The sequence below is a fragment of the Mus caroli genome, chromosome 9 (genome assembly GCF_900094665.2).
Source record: "Mus caroli chromosome 9, CAROLI_EIJ_v1.1, whole genome shotgun sequence".
Taxonomy (NCBI): Eukaryota; Metazoa; Chordata; class Mammalia; order Rodentia; family Muridae; genus Mus; species Mus caroli.
This window is the reverse complement of record NC_034578.1, coordinates 52,455,811-52,472,143: the sequence shown is the minus strand read 5'-3', so window position 1 is coordinate 52,472,143 and position 16,333 is coordinate 52,455,811. Positions and strand designations below refer to the sequence as shown.

Genomic DNA, 16,333 nt, shown 5'->3' with positions numbered 1-16,333 from the left:
GCATCCTATCAGATCACCATGGACTAAGGCTGATTTTCAATAACAAAATAAATAATACAAATGAGCATTTTCAAAGACTAATGCAGCAAGAAAAAGAATTGAGGTCCAGAAGGACTTCATGCATTGCAGTTTGTATAGAGGGTTTAGCTCTACTGGTGAAGAGGGGACCTTCCTGAAATGTAATAAGAGAGATGGATGACTGGATATAATGGCAAGATTATTTTTCTTGTAGTAACCTCTTTTCTATGTAAGAAATATAAACTTATAAAAGTGAAAGAAAGAAAAGAGGCTTACATTCTAAATAGAATGGAATGGTGTGAAGCAAAAATGTGGAGGATAGGAAACTAGCAGAGGAGAAATTCACTGAGATCATAAATCCACAGTATGGTTGAGTTTGTCAGAGTCATGAGTAGAAAACACTGGCAAGTGTTTTTATTGAGTCAACTAAAAAAAAAAAAATTTGATTCAAGGCATTGAGAAGATTGGCTATTCTATTATGGGAACTAAATTGACATTATTAGCATTGCTGGGGCATGCCTAATGTAAGTAACGAATGAAACAAAGGAGGATGTCTAAGAAATCTTTAAGAATTTGATTAAAATTATATGTTATGGAATCTACCATATTTGAAAAGTTTGAAGACAGACAAGAGAGGATAAATAGACTTGGAACATGTCTGGAAGATTGTCTCAAGACTCATCTGCTGCTCAAGCAAACAAGCAGTAACAAAGAATCTCAGGGTTGTTTTGATTTGCATTTCCCTGATGACTAAAGATGTTGAACATTTTTTTAACTGCTTCTTAGCCATTTGGTATTCCTCAGTGGAAAATTCTTTGTTTAGCTCTGTAGCCCATTTTTTAGTAGGGTTATTTGTTATTCTGGAGTCCAACTTCTTAACTCTTAATGTATTGGATATTAGTCCCCTATTGGGTTTAGGATTGGTAAAGACCTTTTCCCAATCTATTGGTTGCTGTTTTCTCTTATTGACAGTGTCCTTTGCCTTACAGAACCTTTGCAATTTCATGAAGTTCCATTTGTCAATTCTGGATCTTACAGCACAAGCCATTGCTGTTCTGTTCAGGAATTTTTCCCCTGTGCCCATATCTTCAAGGCTTTTCCCCACTTTCTCCTCTAAAAGTTTGTGTCTCTGGTTTTATGTGCAGTTCCTTGATCCACTTAGACTTGAGCTTTGTACAAGGAGATAAGAATGGACCAATTCACAGTCTTCTACATGCTAACACCAGTTAAGCAAGCAACATTTGTTGAAATTGCTGTCTTCTTCCCACTGGATGGTTTTAGCTCCTTTGTAAAAGATCAAGTGACCATAGATATGAGGGCTTTTTCTGGATCTTCAATTCTATTTCATTGATCTATGTGTCTGTGGCTGTACCAGTACCATGCAGCTTTTATCACAATTGCTCTGTAGTACAACTTGAGGTCCAGCATGGTGATTCTATCAGAGGTTCTTTTATTGTTGAGAATAGTTTTTGCTATCCTAGATTTTTGTTATTCCAAATGAATTTGCAAATTTCCCTTTATAGCTCTGTGAAGAATTGAGTTAGAGTTTTGATGGGGATTGCATTGAATCTATAGATTGCTTTTGGCAAGATAGCCATTTTTACTATAATCCTGCCAATCCATGAGCATTGGAGATCTTTCCATCTTCTGAGATCTTCTTTGATTTCTTTGTTCAGAGACTTGAAGTTATCATACAGATCTTTCACTTCCATAGTTAAGAGACACACTTAGGTATTTTATATTCTTTGTGACTATTATGAAGGGTGTTGTTTCCCTAATTTCTTTCTCAGCCTATTTATACTTTGTGTAGAGAAAGGCCATTGATTTGTTTGAGTTAATTTTATATCCAGCTACTGCACTGAAGCTGTTTATCAGGTTTAGGAGTTCTCTGGTGGAATATTTAGGGTCACTTATATATACTATCATATCATCTGCAAATAGTGATATTTTGACTTCTTCCTTTCTAATTTGTGTCCCCTTGATCTCCTTTTGTTGTCTAATTGCTCTGGCTAGGACTACAAATACTATATTGAATAGGTAGGGAGAAAGTGGGCAGCCTTGTCTAGTTCCTGATTTTAGTGGGATTGCTTCAAGTTTCTCTCCATTTAGTTTGATGTTGGCTACTGGTTTTCTGTATATTGCTTTTATTATGTTTAGGTATGGGCCTTGAATTCCTGATCTTTCCAAGACTTTTATCATGAAGGGGTTTTGTCAAATGCTTTCTCAGCATCAAATGTGATGATCATGTGGTTTTTGTCTTTGAGTTCGTTTATATAGTGGATTACATTGATGGATTTCCATATATTGAATCATCCCTGCATCCCTGGGATGAAGCCTTCTTGATCATGATGGATGATCTTGGTTTGCAAGAATTTTGTTGAGTATTATTGCATAGATATTCGTAAGGGAAATTGGTCTGAAGTTCTCTTTCTTTGTTGAGTCTTTAGTCAGAATAGCTAAGATCAAAAATTCAGGTGACAGCAGATGCTGGTGAGGATGTGGAGGAAGAGGAACACTCCTCCATTGCTTTTGGACTGCAATCTGGTACAACAACTCTGGAAATCAGTGTGGCGGTTCCTCAGAAAATTGGACATAGTTTTACCAGAAGATCCAGCAATACCTCTCCTGGGCATATACCCAGAAGATGTTCCAACTGGTAATAAGAACACATGCTGTGTTCATTGCAGCCATATTTATAATAGCCAGAAGTTGGTAAGAACCCAGATGTCCCTCAACAGAGGAATGGATACAGAAAATGTGGTACATTTACACAAAGGAGTACTACTCAGCTATTAAAAACAATGAATTCATGAAATTCTTAGGTAAATGGATGGAACTAGAAAATTTCATCCTGAGTGAGGTAATGCAGTCACAAAAGAACACACATGTTATGCACTCACTGATAAGTGGATATTAGCCCAGAAGCACAGAATACCCAAAATACAATTTTCAAAACACATGAAACTCAAGAATAAGGAAGACCAAAGTGTGGACACTTTGATCCTTCTTAGAAGGGGGAACAAAATGCCCATGGAAGGAGTTACAGAGACAAAGTTTGGAACAGAGACTGAAGGAATGACCATCCAAAGCTGTCCCACCTGGGGATCCATCCCATAAAGAACCATCAAACCCAGACACTATTGCAGATGCCAATAAGAGCTTGCTTACTGGAAACTGATATAGCTGTCTCCTGAGAGGCTCTGCCAGTGACTGACTAATTGAGAAATGGATACTCAAATTCATCTATTGGATCAAACACAGGGTCCCCAATGAAGCAGCTAGAGAAAGGACCCAAGGAGCTGAAGGGGTTTGCAGCCCCCTAGGAGTAACAACAATATGAACAACCAGTAACCCTAGAGCTCTCTTGGACTAAACCACCAATCAGAGAAAACACATGGAAAGAGACTCATGGCTCTAACTACATATGTAGCTGAGGATGGCCTAGTCAGTCATCAGTGGGAGGAGAGTTTCTTAGTCCTGTGAAGGTTCTATGCCCCAGTATAGGGGAATGCCAGGGCCAGGAAGCAGGAGTGGGTGGGTTGTGGAGCAGGGAGAGCGGGGAGGATAGGGGATTTTCGAGAGGAAATAGGGGATAGCATTTGAAATGTAAATAAAGAAAATAATCTAATTTGAAAAAAAAAAGCAGTAACAAAGAATAGTACTAAGTAAAGGAAAGTAAAGGGAGAGCAATCATGACATGTTTACCTGCACCCCCTCTCTGAGGAGTCTAAAAATCTAGATCCAGCCCAAAGGAATACTCTGTTGTTGTAAGAATTAACACAAAATGGTCCTAGGTAGTGGACCATTTGAAGATTGATACTGTGGGAATTTGCAGTGCTTTTATGCCTGAGCCTAACGGGGGGATTTGGATCAGAACATGGTTCTTTGGTTCTTTACTATGTTCCGGATCATCATCCTCTTACTTTCTCCCACTCCCAACTCCTTTTTAATTTGAGGATCACACAAAAAGAATGGTTATGTCACTACAGCCAAGGCTAGTGTTCTCTGTTGGTTGTTGTGTTAGATGCTGTCTTAGTCAGGGTTTCTATTCCTGCACAAAACATCATGACCAAGAAGCAAGTTGGGGAAGAAGTCAGGACTGCAACTCAAGCAGGTCAGGAAGCAGGAGCTGATGCAGAGACCATGGAGGGATGTTCCTTACTGGCTTGCTTCCACTGGCTTGCTCAGCTTGCTTGCTTGCTTGCTTGCTTGCTTGCTTGCTTGCTTGCTTGCTTGCTTGCTTGCTTTCATCTTTTTAATTAGATATTTTCTTCATTTACATTTCAAATGCTATTCCAAAAGTCCCCTATACCCTCCCCCAGCCCTGTTCCCTTACCCACTCACTCACACCTCTTGGCCCTGGCATTCCCCTGTACTGGGACATATAAAGTTTGCTAGACCAAGGGGCCTCTCTTCCCAATGATGGCCGACTAGGCCACCTTCTGCTACATATGCAGCTACAGTCTGGGGGGTACTGATTAGTTCATATTGTTGTTCCACCTATAGAGTTTGCAGACCCCTTCAGCTCTTGGGTACTTTCTCTAGCTTTCTTATAGAGCCCAAGACTACCAGCCCAAGGATGGTACCACCCATAATGGGTCCTCCCCCTCTCCCAGAATACTTACAGCTGGATCTCATGGAGGAATTTCCTCAACTGAAGCTCCTTTGTCTGTGATAACTCTAGTTTGTGTCAAGTTGACATAAAAAAGCCACCAGTACAGATGTGGTCTTAAAAATGAAAATCTATAGTCTGGAAGTTGTCTCTATGCCTCCCCTGGCTGCTCTCTGGAGAAATTTCAGGTAGATATTGAGAGTAGCATGTTTAGAAATAGTTTTCACATGTTTAGAAAGATGAACTCTATTATATATATATATATATATATATATATATATACACACATACATACACAATTAATGCAGTTTTTCATTTTGTATTCAAGGCTTCAGAGATTAACCAAAGATCTTGTAAAACAACTTCAAGTGCAAGACAGTGGCTCTTGGATAAATAATAAGGCTTCAGCTTTGGATCGAACCCTTGGTGAGATTGCGAGAATATTGGAGAAAGAGGTATGTAACAAATCTTTCTTGCCTGACCCTTGATCTTTGGGATGATTTCTCACTATGACAAGCAATATAGCAGATTTGTGCTTTTCTTCTGTGTTGTTAAAAGCCAGCCAACAATTGATAAATAATTACAAATTTTTGGTTTTCTATTATTCTGTTGTTTTGTTTTTAGTGAAGTCCTAATTAGACCATGGTTTTCTATGATAATTTTCCCCCTATAAATAAGTTGTTTACTCTGGACTGATAACTATACAGACATGTAATTTGATGGTACAAAATATAAAGCATTGAACTATATAGCTTATAAATTAAAACAAAATATTTATGAAATACTAATTTCCTACCCATTTTGGACAGAAAATTTGATAATTTTCCTTAATAATTAACGAGTTACTGTCTCAGCAACGCTTTAAAATCCATACTGATTCTAATGGAATTTATTATACACAGAAGAAAATGTTAAATGTAAGGTTCCATGTAATAATATCAATAACATGTCACTTTATTTTACCCTAGTCCTTTTATTGTTTATTTACTTCATTATCTGGCTAATTTCATGCTTTCTCATGTCTTTCAATTTTCTTTGAAAATAATTCTTAAAAATTGTCTAGAGAATTTCATATGTACTTACATTATTTCCTGGTAACCAAATGACAATATCACAAGTTAATTATTTGTTAGCATTTAGGTGAAATCTTATTTATCATTTAAAGTAGTGGCCATCTATAATTATTAGCAGTATTTTTATTTTTGTTTTCTGGAAACAAAATTTCTTGTTTTGAAATGGTTTTATTGCTTTGTCACACAAATTTTTCTTTCTTAAAAAATATAGTAACCATTGTATGTTTTACCTCTTTAAAATATATCATAGATTTATGTTACTGGTCAGATCTCTGTTCTAATTTTATTAGTCTTAATAAATGTACTTGGAATATTTTAATTCATCTTCTGTATTACAAAGTACTTGATTGTGTTAATACTATATTTTACCCATTTATCAGACATCAGAATCACTAGAGGGCTTGTTGAAACACATATTGGATTTCTGACTTAGTAGTTTTAGTGTGGGTCCCAAGAATTTTAATGTCTTAATATTTTCCCATGAGATGGTGGTGATATAAGTCCAAAAACCTTATTTTGAGAGTCAGTGCTGGTAAGCTGGGGGTTATGCCTTTGTGTGGAATTGCTGGGCTCTCAGCTATCTGAATGACAAGCCTTTATGCTGAGTTACACTTTGGCATGGATAGTACAGTCCTCCAGCACGTTCACTACTGCTTTCTGGCAGAAACACATACTGAGTTCCTCTCTACAATACCCCTTCCAGAGTGCTGAAGAGCTCAGAGATTGGTAGTTGTCAGCATGCGCTAGGTAGAGTATTTACAAATTTGATGTGGCAAGAGAAAAGAAACCTTAAATATTATATATACTGATCATTTTTTAAAAATTGAATTAAATGGTATTTGTTTAAAGATACCACCACTGTAGCTAATCTCTGAAAAATTATTTTAGATTGAATTATTCAAAGAAATTTTAAGAAAAAAGTTAACATGATCTATATTTTTAAAGGGTATTTAGCATAGATGCCAAAATGAGATTATTTAATGCACAAAGGGGCAATTTACAAAAAATACCACTGGTTTTATATAATGTAAAGGAGAAAAAGTGTTGTCTGGCTCCTAGTCTAAATGGTCTGTGTCAGGAATCTTGCTGGGAAGCTGTTCTTAGAGTGCAGCCTGCAGGACCACCTAAAAGTATAAAGTGAGCCAGAGAAAGACCCTCTGCTGCGTTTGTAATGAAATTCCTTTCACCTGGCCAAGATACACTGGCTTCACAGAGACCTGTGCTCTGTAGATTTGCACTGACACCGCAGTGTAATTCCACTGGTGATATTTGTAATTCAGCTAGGAATTGTGACTAACCATCTTCTGTTTGGAAAGCTGCCTGGAGTAACAAAAGCTCAGGGAAAGATTTAAAAGCAGTGACAAGAGAGGGACTGGTGGCTCCTAAGTACCCCTCACTGAGAATGGTAAAAAAAAAAAAATGAGTTTTGAGGATCTGTCTTTCCCTGCCCCCACCTCCCCCCTTTGAAACAGGGTCTCCCTGTGTAGCCCTGGCTGTGCTGTTACTAAGCTCTGTAGACCAGGTTGGCCTCTGCTTCCCAAGTTCTGACATAAAGGCACTTGCTACTATTCCCAGCTAAGGACTTCTCTTAATTCAGACCCCAAAATATTAGTGGTTTCTATTACTTCTCTGATACACTTCCTTATATAATTTTTCTGAGATTCTGAAAATTTTAAACTTAATAACTTAAGTTTATTGATAAAATCTCTCTTGTTTGGAAGTGATCCAAAATAAGAACTCCTAGAATTGTTAGGTCTTTTTTTTTTTTTTTTTCAGAAATAAATAGTGTGTAAAGTGCATTGCATGTGTTATTCTTTTTACAATATATAACAATTTCCGTGTATATAGAGATATTTGTCTCAGGTAGATTTGTATCAACTCTCATTTTTTAATGGAGAAAGTGGGATTTTCTTTAAAGATCTGTAATGGTAAAGCAAAAGAAAAAACTTAGAAAGCATAGCTTCTGAGTGTCTATGAGCACTTGCCTGCCTGAGGGAGTTGGAGAAAGAAGTATAAGGGCTGCTGAGGTGTGAAGTCTAATAGAAGGTTTCCTCCATAATGATAAGACCATAACAGCCTGCTCCCTCATATAGTGGAACTTCTGTTTACTGCCAGAGACTCTGAAGGAGGCATCTTGGCACGGTATAAAAATTATAACCCAGAAGTTATTTACAACCCCATTTCACAACACTTGTGTTATTTCAAATACTGAGTTAAGTATGAAGTTGTCTGAGATCATTGAAGTAGCATTCTTCATGGTAAAATAAATTTCATCTTAGGCCTCAAATAATCGATTTTTTGTTTTACTACATTATTTATTTACATGTGTGTGAGTTCAGAGGACAACTCATAGAAGTCAGTTCTCTCTACCACATGGGTCTCAAGGATGGAGCTTAAGTTGTCAGGCTTTTCAGTAAGTGCCTTTACCTGCTAAGCCTCCTCCCTGGCCTACCTCAGATAATTTCTGCTAAATAATTTGAGAAGGACAAACAAAAAAAAAAAAAAAAAAAAAAAAAAAAAAAAGAAAGAAAGAAAGAAAGAAAGCACAGAAACAAGCTGTGGTGAGTCATACATGAAGCTATGACTACAGGCTTTGTAACTCCTAGCAAGGGCTATAGAGTTACACTAGGTGACTATGAAGGAAATTAAATACAATCTTGAAATTACCTACGAGAATTAGATTAGCACTAGTGACCGAGTAGGTCTCCCACTGATGACAGTAACACCAGGCAAAGGCAAAATATAAATGACTTAAACTATTAAAAATGTAATGAGTTGATGAGCTGAGTTCAGTTGGTGACTCAGGAGATGTGAAGGAGAGACTCACTACTACTGTTTACATGTTTGTCCAACTTGTGTGGAAAAAATCTTTGGAGTCTTAGAACATAAATGATCAAGACTGAAGGAAAATCATGTTTTGAATTAAAATCATAAAAGAGTACTCAAACAGAGCTGATGGGTGGAAGTATATCCATCATTGCAGAGCTGAGTATCTACTCAATACTCCATCATCAAATTGACTAGGGATTCCAAATCAATGCCAAAAGACTTAAATGATTTCAAATTGCTAGTAACCCAGGAACCTAACAGAAGCATATACAAATTTACTCTGGATAATGATAACAGTCTCCATTTCAAATTATTTCAACAAAATTTCCAAATAGGGTATTAGATAGTAAAATAATTAGGCATGTAAAGAGAACAGTATTAGAAAGAGAAATCAGTATAAACAGACTTACAACTTTCTATAACTATGCTTACCAATTGCAAGGGTGAATTACTTTTGTTCTTAAAGACAAGTAGCATGCTTAAGAGAAAATGGACTGATTGGGTTATCTCACTCAGGATGATATCCTCCAGATGCATCCATTTGCCTAAGAATTTCATGAATTCATTGTTTTTAATTGCTGAGTAGTACTCCATTGTGTAAATGTACCACATTTTCTGTATCCATTCCTCTGTTGAGGGACTTCTGGGTTCTTTCCAGCTTCTGGTGATTATAAATTAGGCTGCTATGAACATAGTGGAGCATGTGTCCTTATTACAAGTTGGAACATCTTCTGGATATATGCCCAGGAGAAGTATTGTGGGATCCTCCGGTAGTACTATATCCAATTTTCTGAGGAACTGCCAGACTGATTTCCAGAGTGGTTGTACAAGCTTGCAATCCTACCAACAATGGAAAAGTGTCCCATTTTCACCATATCCTCGCCAGCATCTGCTGTCACCTGAATTTTTGATCTGAACCATTCTGACTGGTGTGAGGTGGAATCTCAGGGTTGTTTCGATTGCATTTCCCTGATGATTAAGGATATTGAACACTTTTTCAGGTGCTTCTCAGCCATTCAGTATTCCTCAGTTGAGAATTCTTTGTTTAGCTCTGTACCCCATTTTTAATAGGCTTATTCACTCGCTGATAAGCAGTTATTAGCCCAGAAACTTAGAATATCCAAGATACAATTTACAAAACACATGAAACTCAAGAAGAAGGAAGACCAAAGTGTGGATACTTTGTACCGTCTTAGAATGGGGAACAAAATACCCATGGAAGGAGTTGCAGAGACAAAGTTCAGAGCAAAGAGGGAAGGAAAGACCATCCTGAGACTGCCCCACCCAGGGATCCATCCCATATACAACCACCAAACCCAGACACTATTGCATATGCCAGAAAGACTTTGCTGAGAGGACCCTGATATAGCTCTCTTGTGAGGCTATGCCAGTGCCTGGCAAATACAGAAGTGGATGCTCATAGTCATCTATTGGATGGAACACAGAGCCCCCAATGGAGGAGCTAGATATAGTACCCAAAGAGCTGAAGGTGTCTGCAACCCTATAGGTGGAACAACTAGCCAGTACCCCCAGAGCTATGTCTCTAGCTGCATGTGTAGCAGAAGATGGCCTTGTCAGCCATCAGTAGGAAGAGAGGCCCCTACATTTGACAAAACAGACCTTAATCAAAATGTAGAACTGATAAAGGTCACTACATATTTATAAAGGAGAAAAGCCCTTCAAGATATATTATTTATAAGTGCATCAAATACTGCCATGCCTGGTTTAACAAAACAAATGCCACTGGACATAAAGGGACAAGCAAGCTCAAATATAATATGATAATATGTAACTTCCATGCTCCATTTGACAATAGATAGAGTATGCAGAACTACACCCCCTCCAGACACCACACCAAAAATAAAAAAAATCAGTGAACTTGCCACCAATCATAACAACATGAGTTTGGTCTCTAGGACCCACATGATGGAAAAAGAAAACTCACACAAATTTTCTTTTGTCTTCCCCACATGTGCCATGACACATACACAGCCACCCATATACAGTTGGTGCTGTCTCTTTTTACAAGTTTGCTATTATTAACTAAAGTTGTGAGCATTTGTATCATATTTGATTAACACAGATATGCAAAGATGGCATCGATCATAGAGACTAACTCAAATATCAGTGCCTAAAAAGGCAAATTTATGAGATTGCCATATAATATAATATTGGTTGAATATTATTATCAGGAATGAAACTATAAATTGGGTATGGTTGTACTTCACAATGCTTATAAGTATATATCTATATGCTTTTTAAATTCCAGTAATTTAAAATTCAAGAAATAGCTGTCTCAGTCTCTCTCTCTCTCTCTCTCTCTCTCTCTCTCACACACACACACACACACACACACACACGTATTACAATTTATACATAGGTAGTAATCATAGAAATTTTTTGATGTTTTCTCAGAAGAGTGATTATTCAGACAAGCAAGTTATGGACGACCCATCACTCGAGTGGCTTTGCTTTTTTGTTGTTTATTTTAGATTATTACTGTGGGCAGGCTGATCTAAATCCCGAAACTCAAGTGATCCTCTTGACTCAGTCTCCAAAGTGCTACAACTGTGACACCACGACATCATGTGAAGCTTACACTCTTGACTGCTTCTATACTTTTCACACTCAATACTGTGTTCATATTACAACTATTCTTTGCATTCTTAAATCTTTTCTATATGTCAGCCTAAAGTTATCATTACAAATCCAAAGCTAAAATAAATTGTTCTGAACAAAAGAATCCTGTTGCAGAAATGCTCATTATTTCATATGTATATCTATTTTTTTTAATCCAGAAAGACATTTCCCTTATTTTTACTGTTTTGTTGAATTTGATACAAGTGAGCATGATTTGTATCTGCTTTGACTTCTCTCATTACTCTGTGATGATGAACATTACTTTTATGATTGGATAGTAATAGCGTCCCAGGAACTTTCTGTGGTTTATCAGTAACATGAGACATTTGTATGCTGTTACTGTAAGTAAACAGTTTAAGCAGACAGACTGGATGTGGAGTTTATCCAATTGCCCTTACTGCGTTTTTAGATTGCTGCCAAATTTAAATCGAGATTCAGCTGTTAATCCCTTAAGCCTTAATAAGCAAGCTACATGGCTAGCAGGATTCAGTTTGAACTAGGATGAGGAAATGCAAATCACAATGTACTTTGTAATGTCTTTAGCCAACCCTGTCATGCATGGGGTTTTCAAGTTTTATCATGGAAATTTATATTAACATACAAAGAGCAAACATCAAAACTCCTCTCCATCTTTTTTCCAACTATTTGCAGGTCTTTACCACTTGCAGATACTTAGCACACACCTAGGCTGAGAGATGGTAAATCACTCAACTTTGAGAATTTCCACCACTAATTGAATTCAGAACACTATGTTCAGGCTTCTAGGCATTGCCGATCTGCCACAACCCATGGTGTAGTTTGGTTTTGTGTTTCTTATTTTCAGTTGGAATTTTTCAGTGTAGAGCTGGAAAGTCTGGAAAGTATTCAATACCAGAAATTCATTTTATGTTCTCACTGTTCTCAGCTTACACAGCTACTTTCTTAGAGCATCAGATAATTAGCTAAAATAGCTTCTATGGCTCCATATTTTGTCAAAATTGATATATTTATAGCCCAAAGAAAAAGAAATGTTTTGTTAGATGTTACTCAGATACCTGGGATTAGAAGACTCAAGACATACTGACAAGTGGTGTTCTCCACATAGACAAAGATTTAACATATATAAATTATATATTTTTTAAAAAGGATGTCTTTTGTTTGTTGTAGTCATTGTTGTCATTTGTCCCCACCCTGCTCCCCATAAAACAGATGTGCATATAATGATATAAAATCATCTTAACAGTGACTATTGGAGAAATAGAATCTTGCCAGTATCCTGGAGCCTTTTGTCTTCCCTCCAATTTTTTTGGGGGAGGGGCTAATCATAATCTCTTCTCCTTATTTTAAGATAAACTAGTAGTTTGGATTTTCAGTCACTTTTGCCTTTCTAGTTTTATCATGAAAATGTCATTTCTGAAGTATGCCAGTTGTGTATCACTTTCTCCTGCAATGAAAACTGCATCATCTTGGATGAAAAAGACATGGGGTGTGGATAGGGAGATGAAACACCAGAATATTCTAGGACAGGATGGTATAAGGGTAGATGGAAACTCCATCATGCAGGGAAACTTTTAACATAGGGAGTTAAATACACAGCTTCAGAAAATCTCTATACTCACTCCCCAAGACTAATCACTAAAGAATCCCCCTTAGACAAGCCCTGAAGCCAGAAGAAGCAGAGACCAGCTGAGGCACCTGGAAAGGATCCCCTCCAACCTGCTGAGCTGCTTGTACGCTGTGGCCTGTGCTCCAGGTTCCCAGCTTTGTGGGCTGTCACTCATACCCAAGTGAGCTTTGCTGGTGCAGCTGTCTATGAGTCATTTCTGTCCCTAATAAGTAACCACTCACCCATACCCAAATACAGCTCATTGGTTCACTAAGCTTCATTTGGGTTACTGGTTGAGGAAAATGTAGGCTATTATTCTCTGAGGGTTTTCTAAAGGTGTTTTTAAGTTGTGAAGTAAAAGAATAGAGGAAGGAGATAATGAGCAAGTTGGAATTCTGAGAGATAGCAGACAAACTAGTTGATGTGGAAACAACAAGGTTTTTGTCAGTGTGGACAAAGAAGGGATAGTCAGAAATATCATTTCTGGTTAGATATAAGTTGAAACACAGTAGTGTAACAATGAAAGTAAAATACTTGGAAATGATAGCAAAATCATTAAAAAGCTAAAAAGGGTTTGTTTTTGTTTTGTTTTAGCTTAAATTGGCAATAACATGAAATAGAAGATAGTAAACCCTATGTAAATATTTCCCCTCATTGGGATGCTGTTGTTCTTCTTCTTTCTGGGTTGTTATTTGATAGACCCCCCAGGTGTGGGGGTAGAATGCTATCTCATTAATTCAAACAAGTTATTTCACTGTACCCCAGATTTATCCATGGTAAGACGAGTAGTTTTTCTCTGTGTATGTCTGTCCATCTGTCTGTCTCTGGTTCAAGTTCCAAGGCCACTTCCTACACATTGTCTCCCTACACATTCTCATACTAACTATACTCTAACAACACCTTTTGGTTTTCAACAGCTCAGACTTCTGTTTCTAAAGCTCCCATTATCCGTCTTGTGAGCATTTCTGGTGAGGATACTTGATGCTGGTCAATGGATAGATGCCTGTGGCTGCTATAGCAGCTTAGGTAGCAGAAGTGCCTATTAGAAGCCAAGGTCCTCCTGGGAGACATATGCTAGCACACATAGCTCTTGATGGTTGGAAATTTAGGGAAAGAAGCTTAGTATAGTAGCACAACAGTCCTAGTCCTCATCCAGACCTCCCTTCTCACCCACCACTGCAGTCAGAAGTCCCTGGTTGAGTTATTACAAGTGTACTTTTAAGCATGTATCCTGGTACTCCATGATAAAAACTCCCTGAGGAATTCTGGGTCATCTATACATACCATACCTTTATACTATGTTAAGCAGTTTTCCAAAGCAATTTCACCAGTTTCTCTTCTCATTACTGTGTGAGGACCCTGGTTCTTTCCCTGCCTAAAATATGCATTTAAGATTTAATTTCTGTCAATTTTGTGGCTATTATAATACCTTGTATAATTTTCAGGTGGAATACTCTATTAGAAGGTTCAAATACTTTTACATATTTTTTGACCATTTGTGTTTTTCATTTTATGGGATACCTGTTTGAATTTTTTGGTTTTTTTCTACCATTTTATAAGAATTTTCTCTTGAGTTTAGACACCATTCTTAGCTTTTCAAGTGAACTCACAGTGTCTATTTTCAGTGTGTCAAGTGTATTAATCTCATCTTTTATATTAATAATTTTCCCCTTCTTATAAAATATTCTCCTACCTCCTATATTTTTGAGACTGCAGTTTTGCCTTTACTCTTATTTACTATCTATCTGGAATTAATTTCTCTTTTTACCATGAATTTAGTTTTTTTTTTTCTATCCAAATGATTACTGATAAGAATGATTTTCATTGATTACTCTGGCATTGGAGGCATTTTAAAACTACATTTTAAAAATAAAATATTTATTGAAGTCAAAAAACAGTATATAAATCCAGAATTTTATGACGTGGCTATTCTAATTAATTAGTAATTTGTGTAGCTATTTTATGTTTGATCTTGAGCCTTGTTTTACATGATGGAAAGCAGTGTATGCCATTTTATACTTAACAAATATAAGCTGAGGATTTGGTTTAATGGAAAAAGAGGCCTGTCTTGACAACTGAACCTAGTGTATAGCCTCATTTAGAAAATCTGTATTGAAATTAACATTGTAGGCATAAAGTTCAAGTTTTAAAAAAATGTTTATGAATATGTATGTGGTTTATATGTGAAGTATATACACATGGTGACAGCAGGGTAAGGGGGACACTTCCAAAGACCCCAGGAGTATGTCAAGTGTTCTACTCTATCATTCTCCACTATGTTCCTTGAAGCAGAGTCTCTCACTCAATCTGAAGCTAACCTGAAGACCAGCAAGCAACCATAGGTCCTCCTGTTTCTAGCTCTCCCCTGATTTCTGCAGCACTGGGGTTTAAGGCACATAGGACACTGTCCAGGTTTTTGTGAGACTTCTGAGGATTTGAACTCGTATCCTGATCCTTGAAATGCAAGTACTACGCACTGAGCATCTTCCCAGCCCTAGAGTTGCCTTTTAAACTAAATAAGCCTTACACCCACCCTGTTGGGATGACTTTTTATTTTTTCCTAGGAGCAGAATATTGCTTGTGTACGAGTTGTAGACATAAAAACTCAAAACCATAATTATCACTCATAGGCAGGTTAAACCTAAACACTGTAATAAACTTTCCTGAAACTGGTGCTCAGGGAAGTACAAAACAGTATTATGAATAAAATGAACTCTTCAGCTAGTGATAGTGACACATGACTTTAATCCCAGCAATTGAGGAGGCAGAAACAGGCAGATCTCTAAGTTTGGTTTATAGAGTTTCAGCACAGCAAGAGCTGCATGGAGAAACACTGCCTTAAAAAGGAAGGAAGGAAGGAAGGAAGGAAGGAAGGAAGGAAGGAAGGAAGGAAGGAAGGAAAGAAAGGAAGGAAAGAAGGAAGGAAGAAAGAAGGAAGAAAATCAAACACTTCCCGAAAGTTCTAGTTTTGAATTTATTCTATATTTATTTGTAGGGAGGACACACATACTATGACTCACACATGGAGGCCAGAAGTCAACATGAAGAACTCATTTCTCTCCTACAGAGTGTGTGTGTGTGTGTGTGTGTGTGTGTGTGTGTGTGTGTGTGTGTGTGTGTGTGTTTGTAGTGGGTGTTCAGGGATGAAACTCAGGATGACAGGCTTGGCAGCAGGTATTGTCACCCACCAAGCTGCCTTACTTACCAGCCCTGAGGTGCCTTTAGTCAAGTATCTCAAGGGAAGAACTTAAACAACCTTTATATTCTTCAGAAAATTATATACATATCTGTGAAAAAGATAAATTTAAACATTTATCTTGCAAAAAGTTAACTTATGTCCCATGCATCCTATCAGACCACCATGGACTAAGTCTGATCTTCAATAACAACATAAATAATGGAAAGCCAACATTCATGTAGAAACTGAACAACACTCTTCTCAATGATACCTTGGTCAAGGAAGGAATAAAGAAAGATATTAAAGACTTTTTAGAGTTTAATGAAAATGAAGCCACAACATACCCAAACTTATGGGACACAATGAAAGCATTTCTAAGAGGGAAACTCATAGCTCTG

General features: G+C 37.2%; 1 protein-coding gene across 2 annotated transcripts in view; it reads left to right on the top strand.

Moving 5' to 3' along the window:
* Scaper (S-phase cyclin A associated protein in the ER) overlaps positions 1-16,333 on the top strand; it is a 343,420-nt gene that overhangs the window by 165,655 nt on the left and 161,432 nt on the right. For both annotated transcript variants that reach the window (XM_021171564.2, XM_029481364.1), the window contains exon 24: positions 4,959-5,085. In XM_021171564.2, the coding sequence (XP_021027223.1) occupies positions 4,959-5,085 (127 nt within the window). The remainder of the gene's footprint in view (positions 1-4,958; positions 5,086-16,333) is intronic.